Raw genomic sequence first — 23,383 nt, forward strand, 5'->3', positions numbered from 1 at the left:
TGCGGAATAAAATTTACTGCCATGGCAAAAATAGTAGTTCAACATTTCTTTTTAAAAAATAAGTTCTTTAAGGTCCCTTTTTTCCTCTAGGGTTCATGTAGGTTTTCCAGAACAGAAGTTACAGACTTGAAAATGAGATACAGCTGAGAGATTTTAGTTCAGTTTAGTTACTCAATCACCCTGAACTTGTTGCCTCATGTTAAAATGCAAATATCACTACCTACCTTACAGAGTTGTAATGAATTTTTTCATGGTAAAAAAAAAAAAAACTACATAAAATAAACTGAGGACTATGTCAGGCTTACTAGATTATAATTCTAGTTCACAGTTGTGATTATTTCCAAATATTACTATTAATTACTATTATTTCTTAATAGTAATTAATTAAGACAGAGCTTTGAAAACATTAGGATTCCTTCTGCTTAGATGAGGTCATCTTCTACCACTATTCTTTTAAAGGACATTAAGTGTTTAGAGAATTCTCAAAGTTCTGGGGATACTAGTACATCTTTTTCAAAATATCTTCATTAAGATTTCTGACTCCCTATAGCTCCAGTTTAATCCATTTTTGTTCTCTAAGAACATTCCAGGATTAATTTCTCCAAAGCCTATGGTTGAATGAACTCCACCTGCAAAATTAGGAGTTTGTCCTATAATTACCACTCCTACCAATATTTTTAAGGTGTGTGCTCAGCTCTTAATATATTGCCCAGTTATTTAAAAGTGAACTGAAATCTTACTATTTTTCAGAACATGCAATAACTTAAAGAGAATCACTCTGTCCAAAATACTGACCTGTTTACCTCATTAAGAGCTGAGAATACAAATTAAATGAACTCCTGAAGATTAGGACTTGTTTGACTAAGTAGCGAATTCATACACTCGAGCTATTATTCCTTCTTTAGCTCTTTGCCCAGGCACAGTGAAACAAACATTCGCTATAAAGGATGTTGAATTTCCTGGGGTGTCACACTAAATAAGGTTTTATACTGTGATATCAGTGTATAAAGAAGGCACAGAATCTGTCAGAGGCTATTTCAGAAACTACCTGCTAGGGAAGCAAATCAGCACTTACAGGGAGGCAAGTGGTGTTGGCGCAAACAGCACAGATTTGGGGATTATCCAGATTAGCCTAAATTCATGGTCGGAAGCTTTCTAGTCACACACATTTTTCTGAGTCCCTGTTTCCACGTCTTTAAAATGAAGATACTTAAACTTACCTTGGAAGTTTCTTGTAAAGATAAAATCAAATCCAATGCATGTAAAGGACTAAGCAGGGCAGCACATATAAGATACAGAAATGAATCCCACGTATAGTAAGCACTACCTTGTGCTCCACCAACTCAAGCACACTATCGCTATTCATAGTTGCACTGAGATGGTTTGTAGCCCTTTAGTATAGTTGTAAGCCTTCAGAAATAAGTTAACCATTTGAAACATTTGTGACCATTTAGGATTTCATAAATATTTTTCAAATAAGAGCAGTACCCGATAACCTAGCAGTTTTCCTTGTTTTCTTGACCATTGCAAACTAATTGGAACTTTATTAAAAAAAAAAAAAAAAAGCCTTGGCCGGTTTGCTCAGTGATTAGAGTGTTGGCCCACGGACCTAAGGGTTGGGGGTTCAATTCCCAGTCAAGGGCATGTACCACCACTACAGGTTCACTCCCCACCCTGGTCAGGGTGCGTGCAGGAGGCAACCAAACGATGTTGATTTTTCTCGCTCTCTCTCCCCCTCCCACCTCCCTTCCAAATTGCATGAAAATCAATGGAAAAATATCCTTGGGTGAGGGTTAAAGAAAAGTAGGACAGAAGAGCAAATACTGAAAGCACAATTAATTCCCATAGTCCATTTGGACAGGAAGGTAAGGAAGTGGGTTTTGCATGATGGACGTGTGCAATGAATACAAACCTCTGACCTGAGCCCTGCACATACCTGGCATTTCGAAGTTCCAGTGAGTGTACTGAACCTCCTCCTCGATGGTCCACTGGAAGGTCCCTTTGTTCCGGACATCGGAAAGGCCTGTCCAAAAGTATTTCTCAGGCCTCAATCCAACCCAACTAGTGAGGAAGGCTTGCTCATATCTAAAGCAATAGTAATAAATACATTGTTTAAAATAGTTAAACTAAATTTTGCAAATATTTATGTAAACTCTATCAACGTGGAAGGTATCTCATTTCTATGTTTGAGCTATGATTTGGTTGGTAACTCAAACATATTTTCTTATATTTATGTGTCATTTATATTATACAAAATTCACTCTAAGAAAATGTGATCCTATGAAGAAAAAAATACCATACAGCTGAGTGAATAAAATAATTTAAATATACTCAAACATGTTTCTATTCTTCATCAGCCCCTCTGCCCTTCTCAAAATGTAAGAGAATTCTGAAAATGCAAAGGAGAAAACTATAGCATTTTAAGATACATTATTTAAAAATCAGTCCACTTTTCAAATATTTCAAATGTCCTGCACAATTTTTGGTTTAGTAAGTTGAGAGGTCATAATGTAATCAAGGATGATAGAAATGGGAAAATCTGTGTGGATTTCCCCCTGAATTGCATCCTCATTCCCTACTCTCAGAAACAGAAAATTATCAAGAAATACAGAGAAGCAGAGATTCAATCTCTAGAAAGAACTGGGAGCAGAATCACAAATTCCAATATTTTCTCTCCTTCTGCATCTCAGCTGTGTACCAGGCATAATACAATTCGGTTAGTAAAGATATCAAAGTTTGTCTTAATGGACAAGCACTAGACAATCAGGTCGCAATGTACACAAAAAGCTCTTTTGGGAACATAAGAAAAGTGGTGCCCAAAGTTTCCAGGAACAAAGAGAGGTGTGGATGACTCCAGAGAGAACAGAGAGGGGAATGCAAAGAAAGCTACAATAACAGAACATTTGCTTGCCCCAGGCTGAATAATTCCATTCCCTAAACCGAACAAGCACCCCTCCAAAAATTAAAGTTCCAAAGTCAATTTTTCTTAAATTTCTAAAAATCAAGTCTAACCACAGAGGCAGTGACCGCCCCTGGATATAAATATCATAGAAAATACAAAGAAACATATGCCTAAAACACAAAGTATAGGGAAATCTCTGCTGCAATAAACCAAAGGATCAATGACAGTGTAGATCAGAACATGTCGCCACCTGACTTAAAGATGTGCAGCTCATCTCCTTGTCATAAGACAAGAATACCTATGTTCTGATTTTCAGATGTTAGCATTATGTCAGGGGGCTACACTGTATCAGACATTTAACTGTACATGAAAGAAGGATGTGGGTTGAAATACAAGTTCTTTTACAAAGACCATCCAAATCCTATCACATCTTTCATTTGTATCAAAAGATTTTTAATATCAATGGCATCCTCTACATTTTATTGAGTCTGCCTTAAAAGGCCACTAAATACAAGTTATTGAACTAAAACTCAATATTTTACCTTTTTACTGCAAATGACATGGACATTTTAAATTTTCTAAGTTTCTCCTAGACTTATTCCAGTGCTATGCAAAGAGTAGGGGGAAATGACTAAACACTAAAACCTTAAAATGGATGGGACTCTAGAAGTCAAAAGTTATATAAAATCCTCTATATCCATATAATTTCTTTGGCCTATAAGTCTAGTAAACCTAGCAAAGAAAAAAAGAAAATGGAAGATTGGGAAAATGAATAAAATATTCAGTAAACCTCTCTGCCCTCTTTTTTGGTGGGAAATATAGTAAAGATAGAAAGTGGGATTTTTGAGCTGAAATTTTGTACTTATTTTTCCTGATATATGAGAAAAAGTTATATCTAAATTACATTTATTAGAGTATTAATAAACAGTTCAGCATATTGCCTTATAGTACCAAAAGTAGCAAAATATTTTATAATGTTTGCAATGAAAAATTCAAATAAGGCCCGATTGGCGTGGCTCAGTGATTGAGCATCAACCTATGAACCAGGAGGTCACGGTTCGATTCCCGGTCAAGGCACATGCCCAGTTGCAGGCTTGATCCCCAGTGTGGGGCATACAGGAGACAGCCAATCAGTGATTCTCTCTCATCATTGATGTTTCTATCTCTCTCTCCCTCTCCCTTCCTTTCTGAAATAATTAAAAATATATTTTTTAAAAAGAAATCAAATAAGAATATGATTTTTTAATCTTCTGCTTTTACAAACCATACATCATGATTCCATGTAATTTACTTAGAAATTTAGAGCACATTGATACCTGGGATTTCTGGAAACTTTTTGTTATTTGACATTTTAAAATAAAATTTAAATTATTCCATACCTGTCTTCAACAGTTGTTAGGTAAGCATTCTCTTTCACACAGGTTTGGTTTGCTTCTGAAAATGTTGAAAGTGTGTGTCCAATCATATAGCAGTAGAAGCCGTGTCTTTTCCAGCCCTATTAATGATATCAAACATATTATCACATATTTATTGGATATTATTTTAATAATTCCTCTGTCATGAGATAAATAATAGAATTAAAAGAATACAAATTTGAATAATTTGAAATGCAGTGAAAAGCACTTACATGAATAAAGAAATCAGTAGTGTGTTATTCCTCATATGACAAATTATGATACAAAGTGGGGGGAACAGTCATGCTCTCTCCTTCTGAGGCACCCTCCAACAAAATGATTCATGACATGTTTACCAAAGCAACTGAACAGAATGGCTAAAATTTCAGTTTCAGAATAGATAACCACAGAGAATAATTTGCAAAATGACAAGCCTTGTTGTCATTTGAGGTCAACAGTAGGAGGTGAGTATAAAGCTATATCATCTGGTCACAGGCACCAAAAAGTAGTAGAAACCTAAAAGTTGGAATGGAAAGTGCACCCGCTGTGTCTGAGGGCTGTCCAGAGTGCATCAAACTTAGGTTAAGTACTAGAGCCCAGGGCCTGAGGTTTTAATGTCCACACAGATTAGGACACTGTCCATCAGCCCACCTGACCCAGGAGATGGAACTGAAATCCTTGCATACAGATGATATCCATTAAAGGTAACCCCTCTGAGAAAGGAGAGCAAAATTCTCTGCCCACAAAACAAGAAAATAGCAGAAATTCTTGTCATATGCCTGGGGCTCTAGGTGCAGGAGAAAATAATTCTTCTGTTTGAAAATGAATATAAATTCTGCGCCACAGATGGGTGCTGGTCCCAACTATACACTATTCACACTGTATGAGAACTCACAGCCAAAAAAAAAAAGTAAAACTTGGTCTACAAAAAGATAATCTCCTAGGTACTCAGAGAAGTAAATGCAAAACTACACAACAGAAATATTTCTACATGGCAGGTCATGTGAGACCATGTGGTTTGAAGGTTAGAGTGGACTAATTCAAAACCAAAAATTACAAATCATGTGAGAAAATGTCTCCTTTCAAGGGAGAATTAATAATTTAATGTGATAAAACACCTGGAAAAATATAAAAATAAGTATGTTTGAGATTATTTAAGTAACAACAGAAGAAATAAAATCAATAATGGAAGATCAAAATGCTATGAACAACGAGCAAGAGGGTTTGAAAACTCACAAAAAAAATAGGATATCAAGAACAGAAAAATATAAAGTTAAGAAGTAAAACTTCAAAATTGAAAACAAACCAAATTTCAGAAATTAAAATATAACAAAAATAGCCTTTCTTTTCAGATGGTTTCAAACTGACTATTAAGAAAAAGAGAGATTAACAAAATCATAGTGCATTTTGTGTGGGATATTCAAATATCTGCCTTACGTTGTATAAGGCAACTAGAGAATTATAGTTGACCATGGCCATTCTCTACATAAACAACATTCAAATAAAATATTCCTCAAAAAAAAAAAATCTTACTGACCAGATTAAACGTTGAAACAGGGTTTCAGAAAGATTAGCAAATTGGATAAATGTAGCAGAGGACTTAAAAGAAGTTAGAAAGTATATTGATGAAAATAGAATGAGAACATCAATCTAAAATAAATGTCAGAAGCACTGAATAAAATTAACGACTGATGATTTTTAAGAATTGAAAGATAGGTACACATCCTCAAAATGAAGAGGCAAACAGACCCAATGAAATCAATACAAATCTCGACACATTGTACTAAGCCTGAAGAATGACAAAAGCAATGAAATCTTAAAATCAACCAGAAACAAAATACAGATGACCCACTTCTTGAAAAGGAAGGATTAATCGAATAACAGGCATTCCAATGGCAAAAATAAAGGCCAGGAGAAAATAAAACAATATATAAAGTAATAGCAGAAAACAGCTGTCAATCTAGAACTCTAAAATGACCTGTCTAAATTATTGTGCAGGGAGAGGATAAATTCAAGAATTTTTTAAACAAGATAGAGAATTTTCCTCTCCCAGATCGCCAGTGAAAAAACTCCTAAAAGGTTTACTTTGGCAAGAAGGCATTTTAAATCAGGAGGAATGAGTGGGCTAAAAGTCTACACTGAACAAAGATATCAATAAATGTCTTCATAAATCCAGGTCTAATGTACAAATAGCAAAGATAGCTAATTGGTTGTGGAAAGTTAAATAATGAAATATAAGATCTGTAGTTTAGTTAATAGTATTGTATTCATGTCAATTACCTGGTTGTGATAAAGCACACTAGTTTGATAAGATGTGATTATTGGAAGAAACAGAATGGATAGTAGAGGGAAATTCTATGTGTGTTTTTTTTAAATTTCTTGTGAGTCTAACATTTTTCAAAATTAAAAATTTTGTAATGCTTAAGTAGAATAATAATCTTCATTTTTTTCAGAAAGAAGAGAGAGATACTTAATAACTTTAACTTCAAGTCAGGAATGCATGTTAAAAACGTAAGGTTAACCATTTAAAGAACAAAAGTAGAATGTATAATTCCCAAATGTGTAGAAGATAAAAATGGAATAAAGATATTCATTGAACCAATGGGGTGCAGGGTAGGAGATGAAAGAAAATAAAACTGAATTGTCAACAAAATAAAGTGCAAATAAGACGGTAGAAACTAATTCTATATAATAAAGAGCTAATATGCTAATTAGACCAAACAGCCAAATGACCATCCAGATGACCTTCCATACAAAGCTGAAGCTGCGAGGGGCTGCAAGGGCTGGCCAAGGCTGCGAGGGCCGGCCGAGGCAGCCGGGGCTATGAGGGCCGAGCCCCTTGCACGAATTTTGTGCATCTGGCCTCTAGTAAGAATATAACAGTATGTAAAACAAATTTAAACTCTGTTTGCCAGTTAAAAGCATAGTACCTCAAATTAGATTAAAAATAAAAATATAGCTATATGTTTACAAGAACAGGCCCTAAAATAGAATGATTAAAAGCAATTAGTTGGAAAAAGAGGATCTAGGGAAATATCAAGCAAAAGATATTTTCTGTAACAACATTAGTATCATTTAAAATTAACTTTATGATTTAAAAAAGCATTATTATGAATAAAGTAATTACGTAAAGAACTGATTCATCAGGAAGATATAACACAGATCAAAGTATATAAAGCAAAAATTGACAGAACTACAAGTAGAATATTTTGTCAAGCAGACAAAATATTAGGAATATAGACTATCTGGATAATATAAGTGCTAAATTTTATCTAGTCAACATATATTATTTTGTTCAAGCACACATGGAATATTTACAAAAACCAACTATGAATAAGATCATTAAGAAAATCTCAACAAATAACAAAAACAACACCTTTATATGCTCACAATGCAGGGAAATTAAAATCAATAGTACCTCCCAATTATTTAGAAACTAGAAAACAAACTACTACCAAAACCCTCATCACTATCAACATACACACCCATATGCACACGCACGTGCATGCACGCGCACACTCACACACACACTTCTAAATCATTCCTGGGTGAAAGAAATCTTAATGAAAATAAAAAATATTTATAATTGAATCACAATAATAACAAAACATTGTGGCTGTTCCATAGTTTCAATTATACCTTTCACTTCTGTAAGAATTCATTTTAATATTGTATCCATCAATTCCATCATCTAAAGCTCCTGATGTATCCTACATAATAAAGACCTAATATGCTAATTAAACCGAACAGCAGAACAACCATCCAGATGAAGCCAGGGTTGCAAGGGCCGAGCCTCTTATTTGAATTTCGTGCATCGGGCCTCTAATATTTTATATTTTTGAATTTCAAACTGATCTGTGGGATTCCTGGTCAGCCTGGAAAAAGAGACTTCTGTATAAAGAGAATTCACATTTGCATCTGGCAGACATCCTGGAATATTAGCAACGCAAGACCACTTTGTGTTAATTTCTTAGCTCAATGTTTTCCACACAGGTAAGAATGAATTGAAAACTGAATCCCGGATCAGCATTATAGCAGGCCCGTGATTTTGATTTCTTAAAAAGACACCTACACCACCACCCAGTGCCCAGGCCCAGACACAAAAAACTGCCTTATATTCTTTTTTTTCTAGTGGACTTTTTTTCTAGTCTTCCTAGCCCTTGGAGGAAGTCACTGTCTAGAGCAGGTGTTTTTAAACTGGCCAAATTATTTAATGTCTCTGAGCTTCAGCTTCCTCTTCTATCTAATTAGGAATATGACATGTGTCCTTTATAGTCAATGAGAGCATAATAACTGCACTCAACAAACAGATGCTTCTTACTAAAATATTTTTCTATTTTTCTATTGCCATCCTAATGATTAAATTAGATTATATCAGATTATTAGAGGCCCAGTGCATGGATTCATGCACCAGTGGGGTCCCTCTGCCTGGCCTGTGGGGATTGGGCCAAAACCAGCTCTCCGACATCCCCCGAGGGGTCACAGAATGCAAGAGGGCGCAGGCCAGGCCGAGAGACCCCACTAGTGCACGACTGGGGCCAGGGAGGGACTGTGGGAGGGCTCCAGGGAGTGTCTGGCCTGTTTCACCCAGTCCCGATCAGCCAGACCCCAGCAGCAAGCTAACCTACCGGTCAGAGCGTCTGTCCCCTGGTGGTCAGTGCGCATCATAGCAACTGGTCAAACGGTAGAATGGTTGGAGGGACAATTAGCATATTAGAGAGACAGCTATAAGAATTAATTGCCCTGGCTGGGTAGCTCAGTTGGTTAGAGCATCATCCAGATACCACAAGGTTGTGGATTCAATGTCCAGTCAGGACACCAGCAGAAAACAACTAATGAATGCATAAATAGATGGAACAGCAAATCAATGTTTCTCTCTCTCCCCGCTTCCTCCCTCTCTAAAATCAATAAATAAAATTAAAAGAAAAATTTGTAAAGAATTAATAGACTCTATTTATAACTTTGATTGTATAAAAGTAATAAAATTTAAGTGTTATTGTTTATAGAAAATTATAATATACATATGCATATGATTAGGCAAAGACTATATAAGTGAACTGGGAGTGAAACCAGTAGTGAAAGTGCAGTGGGCTGGTGACAGGAGACTGGAAGCTAGTCTTGCCTCGGTGTAACTCTAAGAAAGTTACCACTTCTCTGAACTGAAAGTTCCAGAATACAAAAAATTAAAAGGGGAATTTTGTCACCACTAAGATCCTTTATAACTTCTAAAAGACTGCGATTTTCTGCTCCAGGGTGCTTCATGGTTTATTCATACAGTATTAAATTATGATTCATGAATTCTCAGCCTGTTGGTGTATGTTATAAGATAATTTGCTCACAACATGATACTCTTGGAAAGAAAATTCATTTCTGCTTTATTTTTATCCAAGAGAAGCGAGAAAGGCAAAAAGCGGAAGATGAGTCACTCAGCAAGCAGGAAAATGATAACCATACACCCTGGATTTTGTAGTCTCTTCACTTTTACATAGATCATTTACTTTAACCTCAAGGAAAAATAAGACCACAGAGAGGTATTGCTGTTATACAGGTCAGGTTGACACACAGTAGGAGTGCATGGCTTTAGTCAATATTTTAAAGCAGTTACTGCCGGCCACTAGCAGTTAGAGTTTAGATCTCCTGCCTCTATGGGGAGGAATCCCCACTAGACGTAGCTCATCAGAAATATTATAAATGGAAAAGTGAGTAAGGATTGTTTGCTATCTGCAACTTAAGGTTTTCTACTGGAAATATCCTTGACAACCCATAGGTCCTAGTCTGCCAATACCCCGATGATAACTTGCCCCATGACCTGCCTTAATCTTGTTACCCTCTCCAGACTCCATTCGGTGTGTCATTTGATTCCCCGTTCTCTTTCCTCCAGTTCCCATGGCATTCCGAAAGTTGCTACTGACCACACACACCCCATGTTAACTGTCAAGAAGGCTTTAGAGAGAACAATGATACAAAACACTAACAATAAACCATTACATTTTTAAGCAGTTGAAACACTTGGCCATCTCAGGCAAAAATAAAGCCAAGTATGGCATATAATACTTGCTGATCTCAAGTTATTGGGTGCTTCTGTACTCACTTTCTGGCAGCCTGGTTCTACTTCCACTATTCCTGGCCCGTGGGCTTGTGATTTCATCTTACAGATGTAGCCCAGGGACCGCTCGCAGGCCCGGTCTGCCCAGTACCCGTCCTGCGAAAAGCAAAGAGGAAAACTTAGTGACTATCAGTTGTTTGACTGTGACGCTATTTTCTCATAATTGTGCCTCAGAAAAGGAAAACCAAAGATCTGAGGTTATTAAAAGAAAAGGGCACCTATGCGAAGGAGAGGTAAATTGACGTTTTACAAGTAACAGCAAATTTTACCCTGACTATAAAGATGTCAAGGGAGATTGCAGCCCCAATATGTGTTTATATCTTAGCTATCTAACCCACAGTTTAGAGGGATCTTTTCATATTTGGCTCCTCCATATAGGCAAAGAAGAAAAACAAACTAATGTAGCTCTCCAAGCACAGATTCAAGGCTGTGGACCCCAGAATAGGTATAACTAGGTCTACAGCTACTAGGAGCAATCAGTTGAAAGGAGAATCAAAGCTCTGAACTGATTAATCAATTCACCATTTAGAACCCAGCAAAGGAACAAATATATGAATATTAATTATTGGTTAATTTCAACCTTGACTCGAAAGTTTCTATTGGGCCTCTTGAAAATTTGACTGCTAAACAATTGAGAGAGATTTAAGAAATTGAATTTGAATTTTAGTTCAACCTTGATCTATGTCAATTAACAGACTAGAAATAATCTAAACAACCATATGTAATAAGTGGGGAAAGCTTCCTGTGGCTTTTGTTCGCTATCAGTTATTAAAGTTGCCTCACCTTGCCTTTCATCACAACACAATCTTCCTGCCTATTGTTTTCATGGCTTGGTTCTCCACGAAGCCATTTGGTAAATGTCACTGGGGTCCCATCACTCCATTCAAAATACATTTGAATCTTGAGGTCATTTAAGCCAATCCATAATTCATCATTTGGCTCTAAACAAGAAGAAAAACACAGAAGTAATTTGCACAAAGTTTGCATTCCAAAGGTCAGGAGGTTATCCGCAAGGAAAGGCCCTCTGCTATCAACGATACTTCTAGTCTGTTGGTTCTGTAACTAACATAAAGGACCATCGTCTTGAGTGTTAACCTGATCCACATGCTGTAGTGTAGACTTAGATGTGAGCTACAGCTGGCGTTGTCAATTTTAATTGTGTGATGTACAGCGGGGCCTTGACTTACAAGTTTAATTCGTTCCGTGACGGAGCTCGTAAAGGAGCTCATTAACTCAAATTACTCTGTCAACTCAAAGCAAAATATCGGCCGAGAGACGGCTTCTATCTCGGAAAAACTCGTTAGTCGGGACACTCGTAAGTCAAGGCCCCACTGTACTCTTTACAAAGTGAATGAGACTGTATTCTTTTGTTGTGCTACTGCAAATTGTATCTCCTAAGAGCTGCAAAAATGAAATTGGGGTGGGTCTATCATTACCCTCTATCTCGTGAAGCTATTTTTTTGTTATAAAAAATTTATAACAATTGCACTCATCGTGTTCGAAATATGGCATTTATTTATATATAAATCTACTTGACTACTATTAAATCTTGTGTGTTTCAAAATAATAACTATTAAAAACCACATTTACTTTATTGATTGTGCTATTAACAAGAACATTTTATTTTATTGACGTATTGTTGTCAAGCGAAAATGATCTATACAGTGAAAAGATGCACAGACTGCGGAGTTGGGCTGTGTCCCAACATTTGGCACGTATTCATTAGCCTATAAATACAAATGAATCTGGAATTATTTTCACCATTAAATACAAGAAGAACCCAAATAGCAAATAAAGGTTAAAACAAAAACAACCAGGACTAGATATAAAATGTGATTATTTTGTTTTTAAAATCCTGTAATTTTCATGACTAAAATGGGACAATATTGAAGGCCTGGGATTTTGTGGCTTAAAACAGATACAATTCCAAATTTAATAAAATGGAAGAATACACAATTCAATATCTATTTAATTGCACTACTGTGAATTCCATCCTGAGTGTTGATTTATGTTCTTTAAGCTGTAAAATAAAATTACCTGCCAAAGGATTTTAAAGATGATTTTGTAGAGAATATGAGAAAAATGCCACACTGTATAGGAATTTCCCTAAACAGTTTATCTCTTCCTCCTAAAGTTGTCACTCAACTTTGCTTTGGAGAAGTTTCTGACTGGCCTAGCGCCAACACCCGCAGATGTTTCCAGCACCATAGAGTGTGACTAACATTGTCATCATGATCCCTTTTCCTTTCACCTAATTTGGCAGGTCATAATCTTTTTGAGCAGCCCAATAAAGGCTTCAAAATGACCTCATGTACCCACACCTCAAGGATTTATGTTAAATACTAATGAAAACCTAACTCCCAAATACCACAATTATAATAAAGTATTAAGAGTTTTCTATATTTTTCTCACTGAACTATTCTCCCCCTCCAGCTTTGGTAATTCCAAACCACAATTTTGATACTACAAAAATATGTAAGATGTAAGTGTAAAGGTGTTAAGCTGATTCTTATAAATCAGTAGGGAGGCTGTCTTAGTTGCTATAGTCATAATTTATATGTGCAGGTCCCAATTTACCCACTGTCTTTCCATGAGTCACATAAAAGATATTTCAACTAACTAAAAAAGGTTTCCTAGACTTTTGTTTTTGTTCTTTTGTTGTTGTTAATCCTCACCCATTTTTTTTCCATTGATTTTTAGAGAGTGGAAGGAAGTGGGAAGTGAGTGGAGGGAGGGAGGGAGGGAGGAAGGGAGAGAGAGGGAGAGAGAGAGAGAGAGAGAGAGAGAGAGAGAGAGAGAGAGAAACAGCTATATGAGAGAGGCACATTGATTGGTTACCTCCCTCACTCACCCTGACTGGGGCCAGAGATCAAACTGGAAACCTAGGTACTTGTCCTTGACTAGGAATTGAACCCTCACCCTCCAGTGCACGGGCCAATGCTCTAACCACTGGCCAGGGCAGGCTTTTGATTTAGAAGCAATTCAATTTTGTAACTATTCTTTATTTTTATCAATATTATTTTCATTATTTTAAAGAAATCATTATGGATAATAAAAAGAGGTTTCCTAAATAAAAATTTATGAATTCTAAAGCTGAATAAAAGCAAACTTTGTCATCCAACTTCCCCAAAACTATATCAATAAACATGTAAGGTTCTCCCATTATTGCACCATATTACATAAAGTAGAGCAAAGTTTGTGCGTTGAGCATCTTAAATAATCTGTTTTACACTGATTCGTTCGTAAACTTTATTACTTATTATAAGTATCATAACTTATGTGTCATGATACTATTCAGATACATCAGTTGTAAGTAAATTATCATCCAGGTAAAGAGAGAAGAGGTAGATGGAGAACAATCAAGAAACCGCTTGTAGGCTGCAGCAGTCTGTGAGCGTGCCCACTAAGCCCAGAGGTAAGCAGAGGAAGGATTCCCTGTCAGCGGGCCCACTAAGCCCAGAGGTAAGCAGAGGAAGGATTCCCTGTCAGCGGGCCCACTAAGCCCAGAGGTAAGCAGAGGAAGGATTCCCTGTCAGCGGGCCCACTGAGCCCGGAGGTAAGCAGCGGAAGGATTCCCTGTCAGCGGGCCCACTAAGCCCAGAGGTAAGCAGCGGAAGTTTGGGCACAGGTGCCGGGAGTACTAGGGTTTGGGAGTCTTTTACATCTTTCTCTGAAACTATTTTTCTATTTGTCAATTGCTTTTCCTCTTCCCTCCCCCAACTCCTATCCATTGTCAGGCAGCGTCAGGAAGCAGTCCGCCATCGCCACCATCCATTTCCTCTTGTTTTGTTCGCTGGAAGCTAGCAGCTGCAGCCATTCAAGTCTCATCAGTGGAAGCAGAAAATGATCATCATTTAATCAGCAAGTACCGAGGAAGCTCATCATCATTAGGTTCTTCCTCACCCTCCTCTTCAGGGTAAGACTGAATCCCCAACTCATTCTCCCCACTTTTTTAAATAAACTTTTTTCAATTTTTGAAAACTTTACAATATCTTAGTTATGATGTTTTCTATACATTTCTTAAGTGATGTATCTAAAATGGAGACATAAATTTCTTTAAAAGATTGAGGCCAACATCCAATAAAATATCCTATTTCTTGCACTGCTCAACATTCCAGCAGCATAAACAAGTCCAAAGTATGAGATGCTTCATTTAGAGACCTGGTTTGTGAGATAAAATATAGGCCTTAAATATATATATATATCTATAAATATCTATATGTATACACACACACGCACAAATAACTACAAAAAAATGAAATGCTGTTGAGAAATGTAAGGTAGACCTCTCTGAATCCAGATTATATATAGAAAAATAATATTTTTAAAGTATCCATAAAGGGATTACATAGTAAAAAAAAAAAAGTAAATCCAATGAGCTCTTAGTGATAAAAATTCTTTAAAAACATATACAATTTTTACATTTTAGGCATGATTCATGTATATTATTAAATTTATTAATACTGAAGTATTAGTTTGAACTTATTTTATTTCACATTTATGATTAAATTTTCCAGAGATAAGCAGCAAGTGAGAAAGACTCAAGTCAAGCAAATTACTGATGGAAGTTCTTACCGTAACCCAGCTGGGAGATAATGAAGTCAAATTCCTCGATGGTATGGATGCTTGCCAGATCACCACCTTCCTTCCTACATGCGGTCAAGGCATCTCTTTGGATTTTCTTCTCCTCTCTGTGAATCTTGTAACAGTTACCTGTGTACGGCCACCACTGAGGGGGACAGTTAGTAGGCACATCACTTTCTAGAAGAAAAAAAGGATTTGGAAATCATTTAAAAGGGAAGGTGTTGGAGTTTAGTTTATTGTAATAACATTTTCTACCATTCTATATAGAAAACAGTTCACAGTTATGGACAAATAAAAGTGAGATTATTTTTTACTTCTTGCCATTCACAAAAAAACTACATTGTGTTTGCTTTAAGACTAAAAAGTATGTGAATGCATATTTCATTTTTAAAAAAAGCTAAATGGGAAATCTCTCTCTCTCTCTTTTTTTTTTTTTTTTTTTTAATTGTACTGCCCTCGCCGGTGTGGCTCAAGTTGGTTGGAGAATCCTCTCATACACCAAAAGGTGCAGGATTCGGTTCCCAGTCAGGGCACACATCCAGGTTTCAGGTTTGATTCCCTATTGGGGCGGGTGTGAGTGGTATTCAATGTTTCCCTTTCAGGTCAATGTTTCTCTCTCTCTCTCTCTCTCTCTCTCTCTCCTCCCTCCTTTCCTATCTAAGATCAATACATTTTTTTTAAAAAAACTACTTACTAGTAGTACAGGCCACATGAAGATACAATAGACTGTCTCATTTTATCTGTGTTTCTTCATCAACAAATCTGAACTAAGCATGTTATGTAAATGCTGGAAGCACAAATGCTTTGACATACAATGCATTGTTTAAAAGAATTCAGTTTATCTCTATTCTATGAACATCAGGGAGCCAGGCATTCCTTGGAGAAGCACTATCAGGTAGGGAAGAGAAAGAAGTGTTGAAATGGAATAGAATGGGTGGGGCCAGGGGGCCAGCAAGGAGCTTCTGAAACTTCAGCAGTTTGAGCTGGCCACCGAGCCTCTGAACCAACCCACTGCCAGTGACTTGCTTCCAAAAGATGACATGTAATATTGTGGAACTCACAGGGATTTGATTCAGAAGTCTTTCAGGCAAAACCTGAATTTGCCACAAGTGTGTGATCATGGGCCGTTCACATCACATAAGCCCAAGTGTCCATATACGTAAAGCATTTCTAATAATATTAATATTAATGCTAACATTAATATACCCATTCTCACCATTTCTGAGTTAGAAAACATTTGAGATAATGTGACTGTAGATTACAAATGTCACACTTTTACTATTTAATCAAACCAGGAATAGTGGCCAATATCCTAATTACTGCTGCTAATAGATTATGGTCAAGTTTCATAATTTTGATTATACATTACAAAAATATATTATAATATATTATAATGATAATGAGCTGAGGGAGGTAATACCTTGGGAGATAGAGACTCACCAAATGCATCTACGTATGTGCCACAGGGCCTGGCACATGGGAAGTGTAGTGAATGTTGGTCAAGAAAAGAAACTGAAGTTATAGCTGATGTACAGCAGGTTATAATTACCATTTTACAGATATTATTTCAAACAGCAATTTAACATCACACTTTGGTTAAAGAGGGATTATGTTACCAAGTGAACATCAATTTATATATCTAAATTTGATATTAACTGTTCTCAAGTGTGCTGCCTTGGTAAACGTTCCATGTAGGGCACCTCTGCTATGTGTTTAATGTGTCAGTCCTATTTTCTCTTCAAGACTGGGACTATCTGCAACATCTTTGTTTAAGCCCAGGATTCTGTGCACAGTCATCATTCAAGTCAATAGGTCGTTATAATGACCAAACACTATTATTGTAATAGAAAAATGCATATTTTCAAAAATTCTCTCAATGCAATAAATTCAATGTGCACACTTCCGGTAGTTACCAAAAAGAAAATATGTTAGTAAATCTCTGGAGCCCTCTGGTGGGATATTTTAATTTTGATGCCTGTGACGCTGGAAATAATGTCAGCAAACGCTCAGGACTTCTAACCCCGATCAGATGTACTTTTAAAAATCTTTTAAAACATGGAAACAGGCCGTGAAAGAGACTGCGGCGGGGCAGGCACAAAAGATGGCTTGTTCTTCTACAGCAGACCTTTCCAATAGGTATATAATGGGAGCCACCTACACAATTACAAATGTCCAAGTTGTGATGTGAAATAAACATAAAAAGAACCAAGTAAATTAAATTTTAATAATATATTTCATTTAACCCAATTTATCCAAAATATCCATTTTAACATGCAATCAATTTTTAAAAATAAACAATGAGCTATTTCACTTTTTTTGCCTAAAAAGTCTTGGAAGCCCAGTATGTATTTTACATTACAGCACATGTCCGTCGGAACTAGCCACTTTCATGTGCTCAATGGCCACATGTGGTTAAGAGGCTATTGAACTAGAGAGCGCAGCTGTCGGGGCCCAGGAATTATGGGCAGATAGGGTGATGTTGGCAAGGACCAATAGGGTCTGAGGTGGGATCCTTGCCCAAGAGATCACCAATCAGGTGCTGTATAGTTTGATCTCTGATATGCTTTTCAAAATCTGGTTTACTTGACTCTATAGATAAGATAGCATGATTAACCCAGGAGATATAGAGAGAAATGTAAAAACCACTGGGACGGGAAGTGTTAGCAAGTGATGTAATTTGAGGAACAGTAGAGAAATGGGAATAATTTATTATGTGTTTGACAATATGAACCAATGTTCATAGGAGGAATGGGTATCCATATTCCCACTTCATAGGTGAGGAGCCTAAAACTGAGGGATTAAGCAACAAGGTCAAGTTACGGAATTCTGCCTCCTGTACCAGGGAAACTATAAAACAACCATTCTCCTCGTCCCCAGAGGGGCACTTGCAAGTCTTCTGAAGGAGAATTGTACCAGCTCTTCCAAGGAGGAAGAGTGACACTATCTCTTCCACGGGAGCAACAAAGGAGATAAAGTGCAAGAATGAAGGAGGTCTCCCTGAGGCAGGCCAGAGCCATAGTAGTGACCCTGTGAAGTGTGATCAGACCCAATAACCGGGACCCTCGCCTATGTTCACCAGAGATCTTGGCCACATCTCCATCTACTAAAATTGCAAGCACAGCTTCTCTTTGATCAGCAACTTCACTTCTAGCAATTATCACCTGTATAAAATTACATGTGTATAAAGTTATTCACTGTAGGACTGTTTGTAACAATAAAAATTGGAAGTAAACTAAGATCCATATATAGGGCACTTGTCAAAAAAAGAAAAAATATATATATATATATATATTCTCTCTCTGTAATGGCTTATTGCACAGCCATAAAAATTCACACATAATTTTTATGTACTATATAGAGTGATGTCCTAAATTGTCATTAAGTGAAAAAAGTAAAGAATATATGTATAGCATGCTTCCATTTGTATGGAACAGATAAAAATAATCATAAACATATTTGTTTATATATTCATAGAATAATTCAATAAAGATATACATCCAGATACAGTTACTCAGGGATGGGATGTGGGAGTTAGAAGTAAGAGATTGGAAGAAAATATTATTATTTTGTACTTTTTTATTTTCTAGCCATGTCAATCATATTTTAAAATAAATAAAATTGCTTTTAAAATTCAAGGAGAAAAAAGTTAATGACACACAGATTTCCCAAGCACAATATATATATATATATATATATATGTATGTATATATATGTAAATTTCTTTAAAGTGTTCCTACAAAAATAACTGTTAGTGAAAAATATGTACTTTGTTTGCTTCTGGCCAATTTGTAGAAAGAATGCAGTCTTGCCTTAGTAGTTTAATTCTTCCATAAAATTATGATAGAGAGCATAATTGAATTTTTCTCTCTGTTGTAGCCTATATGTAAAATTCAATTATTACTTTTGGGATGTTATATTCCATTTTTGTGAAGACTTCAATGTACAATGTTAATTTGAATAGCAGTAGAGCCCAGATAGACCCTAAATAGTGAGGACATTAAAAATATATATATATATATTTTGCAACCTTAGCTGGTTTGGCTCAGTGAATAGAGCATCAGCCCAAAGACTAAAGGGTCCTGGGTTCAATTCCAGTCAAGGGCACATGCGTAGGTTGCAGGTTTGATCCTCAGTAGGGGGCATGCAGGAGGCAGCCGATCAATGATTCTCTCTCATCATTGATGTTTCTATCTCTCTCCCTTTCCCTTCCTCTCTGAAATCAATAAAAATATATTTTTTAAAATCTCTTCCAGACATATATTTCCTAGCTTGGATTCTGATTTTGTCACATGTGCATGTCGTATATGGCCTTTGAATATCTTTCTCTTCACCTGTAATGTGTGAATGAGAATACCTAACTCACAGGCTGCTGTGAAGATAAAGTTCTAACTTGTGTTGTCAACGGCTTTGCACACGCCTGAACCCCACAGCACACTCGGAAAAGGGCAGTGGCCAGGAATAGGAACCAGCAAAAAGCAACGTTGTAGGAACGTCATTAAGTTGACTCCATAAATTATCCACCAAACCTGTCCTTTCATACAGTGTGACTCACCTGTAACTTTCTCGTTAAATTACATTTTATGTGCTTCAGATCAAATAGATCACTTACCCAAGGGAATAACAAAAGGATTCAAAGTTGCGTTGCCCTTTTTACAGATGTAGCCTAGTTTCTGAGCACAGTTCAGGTTTTCCCACTTAGCATTCTTCCCAGGATTTAGTGACACACAGCTTTGTCCAGGTTCTGCTGATGGACTTCCTTGGGGGAAAAGAAAAAATAAAATGGGAGCATTACAGGTATTACAAGTTAGATAGCCCCTCAGCCCCCATCGCCATCCTCGGGGACTAATGGCTCCCCATCCCATCTGTTGCTACACATCCACAAATAAATGTTTATTGGCTGCAGAGTAAAAACCACATTGGGTGTCTGTTTTCTTGTTGGATCATTTCAATGACTAAAATTCTGATTATGCAAATTTACTTCTTAAAATAACTTCTTTCCATAATATCAAATAATAAAGCTGGACCTTAAAACCTGAACAATCTTCATCTTCGGTTATGGATGTATAATAGAGATGTACCTAACAAAAACAAAAACAAACAAAAAAAACCACACACACACAAAAAAAACAAAAAAAACAGCTCTATTAAGCACTGTCAATACCTACCAAGAAAACAAAGTCAAGCTCACTGTGAAGACCAGACTAGAGCGTTTCTGGACATGGGAAGTCTTTCTCCAATTAAAAAGAGGAGACAGAAAAGAAAGACAATGGAGAGGAGAAAGACAGGGAAGGGTTGCTGGAGGCAGTAATGTGTGCTGAAAAGTGCACCCAGAACTATGACTCAAGATTTTTCAACTTAGCCTGCAAAGAATATTTTTAATATCTGACCCCGTATCCCATTTTAATCAGGAACTGATTAGAGAACCAGATAAAGGCAACTTTGTTAACACAAGTGATATAAGCTAGTTCCATTGCACACCTGAAGACAGGGTGAATGAGCCACATTTTGTTAATGACTACTTTCTGACTTTTGACATGTATATAACCTGCGTCTGGACCTCACTCTCCCTTCCTGTAAGATGGGAATCATGTTACCTGCTCCAGAAAGCCTTTGTCAAAATTTTTTGAAAGTTGCCTGAATAGCATACAAAGAAAAAAATTGTTAGTGATAAGGATGTTTTTAAAATGTGTTAATATTGTGACAAAACTCACAATATAACTGACTAACAGATAAGGTGTCAGTGTCAGTACTAGAAAGAAACTTTCAAGAAACAATAATAAATTTTATAGCTATTGGTTAATATGTTGACTAATAAATCATGTTATACATTTATTTATCAGTACAACACGATGACCAAATTTAATATATTAATTAGTTGTCCTTAAATGGTTACCATAGTTATAGATTTGAATTTATACCCCTACATCACCAAATAAATGTATTTAAATAAATGTGTTACTTGGTCATAACTACTCAACTGAATGCTTGATTGAACACTTTAAATAATAAAAATTGCTAATACCCCACAAAGTCTCTAATTCTAGTTGAAGAAACTCTCATACTATTTTGTAAGGTGATTTAATTTGGACTTACTTCTCAGGAACTTGATTTAATAAGGAAGCTCACTTCTTTTATTTTCTTATTAACATCGTAATTTCATTGCTCGCCTTTACTAAATTAACCTCCAAATTTCCTCACTGAACTCTCAGAATGCGGGTGGCTAAGTATTGTAATCACCGCCCCCTAAAAAATAATAAATAAGTGACCTGTCCTGCCTAATGTTGTACAATAATTAAGCAAGGAAGACGAATAAAGTCATCCCCTCATAAATGATTATTTTTGTCTATTGATCTGATTGACCCCAACTGGTATTCTCCCGTTTAATTTGGCTGAGTGAGTAGGCAGACAAATCAAATCCTCACCCATAAAAAGGACACCTTCTGTTCCTTTGCAGCAATGTTCACTTCCCATGTTCTAGAAGAAGAGACCTGATACTATTCGTAGGACTCTAGTGACAGCCTTTTACCATCCTGCATTGAAGGTTATAGCTCATAGTAAAATCTAAGCAATTTAAACCAAAATAGATTCTCTAAAAATTCTCTCCCATGTTTCAGCATCTATTTTGAATATTATTTTACTGAAGTTCTTTTTCTTTTTAATAGCATATCTCAATAATACAAAAATAGAGAGCTTAGTTATCTAAACCAAATGCAAGAATCACTTAATGGCTTTAAAAATGATTGTCAAAAAAAACAGCACATCGGTTTTTTTCCATAGCAGAACCTGTAAATGAGGGTGTGACCTATAGGTTATGCCTTTCCCACGTGCATGGCAGACATCACTAATTGTTCTTTGCACTCTTTCTGAATGAACCAAGATTGCTATGGGGGTGGGAGTTCAGAACCATGCTCAATGGATTGCCTCATGTAACTTCTAACATTGGCTGGTAATGGTGAATAAGAAGAAAATTTTTTGTCATCATTGGCCTTTCTTGTTTTCTCTGAATAATTGATGTATATGTGGAACACATTTATTATTTCATCTCCTTTTTTGTTCTGTTACCTGTATGTTATGACAATGTAGAAATAATTAGTTCAGGAATTTTCTGTCCTCCAGAAAATTAAAAAGCTGTGAAAGGCTTGGTCATCTCCAAATGTTTTATGCCTAACAAATCAAGAAGATTCTTAGAACTCATACTGTAACAGAGGCTTGTATTGATTTCTGTGATAATCCTGCCTGACAAGTCCTCATCCCAGGAAGCTGGTATAATCCTACAGTTTTAGTTTATTCAAATCTAGTTGGCAGATTTCAAATCAAGGTGAGAAATGAATGGAATTTGATAGTCTCCCAACTATTTATTCTCTTTTAAACCTACACATGAGCTGATGAAGGTCCCCATGGTATCAAGAAAAATTAAGTTTAGATGAATTCAACCACAGACAAGATTTATCCTACCTGGTAACCAGTTTAAATAGCGGAATGGACTGCCACCACTCCATTGCCATCCACTGTTTGAACCCAGACTGTTAAGTCCAATCCAGAGTCCTGAAGTCAAGGAACTGGTTAATCCTATACAACAAAAGCAAAAACAGATACAAAACTCATATTCAGAAAAGACAGAGAAATTAAATTCAGAAGTAAGCACTATTTAAGAGATATATCTATACTTTGACATTCCTCATCTGCTGTAGGTATCTTTGATACCGCTGTAATTAGCTAGTTGTTAATAACTAGAAGCCCAGTGCACAAATTCATGCACCAGGGTGGTCCCTCGGCCTAGCCTGAGAAATCAAGCTGAAACCAGCTCTCCGACATACTCTGGGGGTTCCAGATTGTGAGAGGGCACGGGCCAGGCCAAGGGACCCCAATCAGGGCTGGGGAGGGATGCGGGAGGTTGGCCAGCTGGGAAGGGACTGCGGGAGGGCTCCAGGGCATGTCTGGCCCTTCTCACTCAGTCTTGATCAGCCGGATCCCAGCAGCAAGCTAACCTACTGGTCAGAGCATCTGCCCCTGGTGGTCAGTGCACATCATAGTGAGTGGTTGAGTGGCCTTAGCATATCATTAGCATATTATGCTTTGATTGGTTGAATGGACAACCAGACAACTGGACACTTAACATATTAGGCTTTTATTATATAGGATAGGAGAGGAGCAGAATAGGAAGGCCAGACATTATAGACATGTCATTTGGGCAGCTTCACCAGGAAGCTGCAGCTTTGTAATCAACGAGGGAACCACCCTTCTATTCCTTGCAAAACACTGGGGAAGGGATCCCAAAAAAGGGAAAATAGCCCTGGTCAGCTTGGCTCAGTGGATAGAGCGTCGGCCTTCGGATTGAGGGGTCCCAGGTTTGATTCCGGCCAAGGGCACATGCCTGGGTTGCGGGCTTGATCCCCA

General features: G+C 36.8%; 1 protein-coding gene across 2 annotated transcripts in view; it reads right to left on the reverse strand.

Moving 5' to 3' along the window:
- The window catches only part of MRC1 (mannose receptor C-type 1), a 97,885-nt gene that overhangs the window by 40,813 nt on the left and 33,689 nt on the right, over positions 1–23,383 (reverse strand). For both annotated transcript variants that reach the window (XM_036345776.1, XM_036345766.1), the window contains exons 5-11: positions 22,442–22,555; positions 19,596–19,742; positions 14,978–15,163; positions 11,186–11,343; positions 10,388–10,498; positions 4,282–4,397; positions 1,937–2,085 (exon numbers count right to left, since the gene is read on the reverse strand). In XM_036345776.1, the coding sequence (XP_036201669.1) occupies positions 1,937–2,085; positions 4,282–4,397; positions 10,388–10,498; positions 11,186–11,343; positions 14,978–15,163; positions 19,596–19,742; positions 22,442–22,555 (981 nt within the window). The remainder of the gene's footprint in view (positions 1–1,936; positions 2,086–4,281; positions 4,398–10,387; positions 10,499–11,185; positions 11,344–14,977; positions 15,164–19,595; positions 19,743–22,441; positions 22,556–23,383) is intronic.

The sequence above is a fragment of the Myotis myotis genome, unplaced genomic scaffold, assembly GCF_014108235.1.
Source record: "Myotis myotis isolate mMyoMyo1 unplaced genomic scaffold, mMyoMyo1.p scaffold_m19_p_1, whole genome shotgun sequence".
Taxonomy (NCBI): domain Eukaryota; kingdom Metazoa; phylum Chordata; class Mammalia; order Chiroptera; family Vespertilionidae; genus Myotis; species Myotis myotis.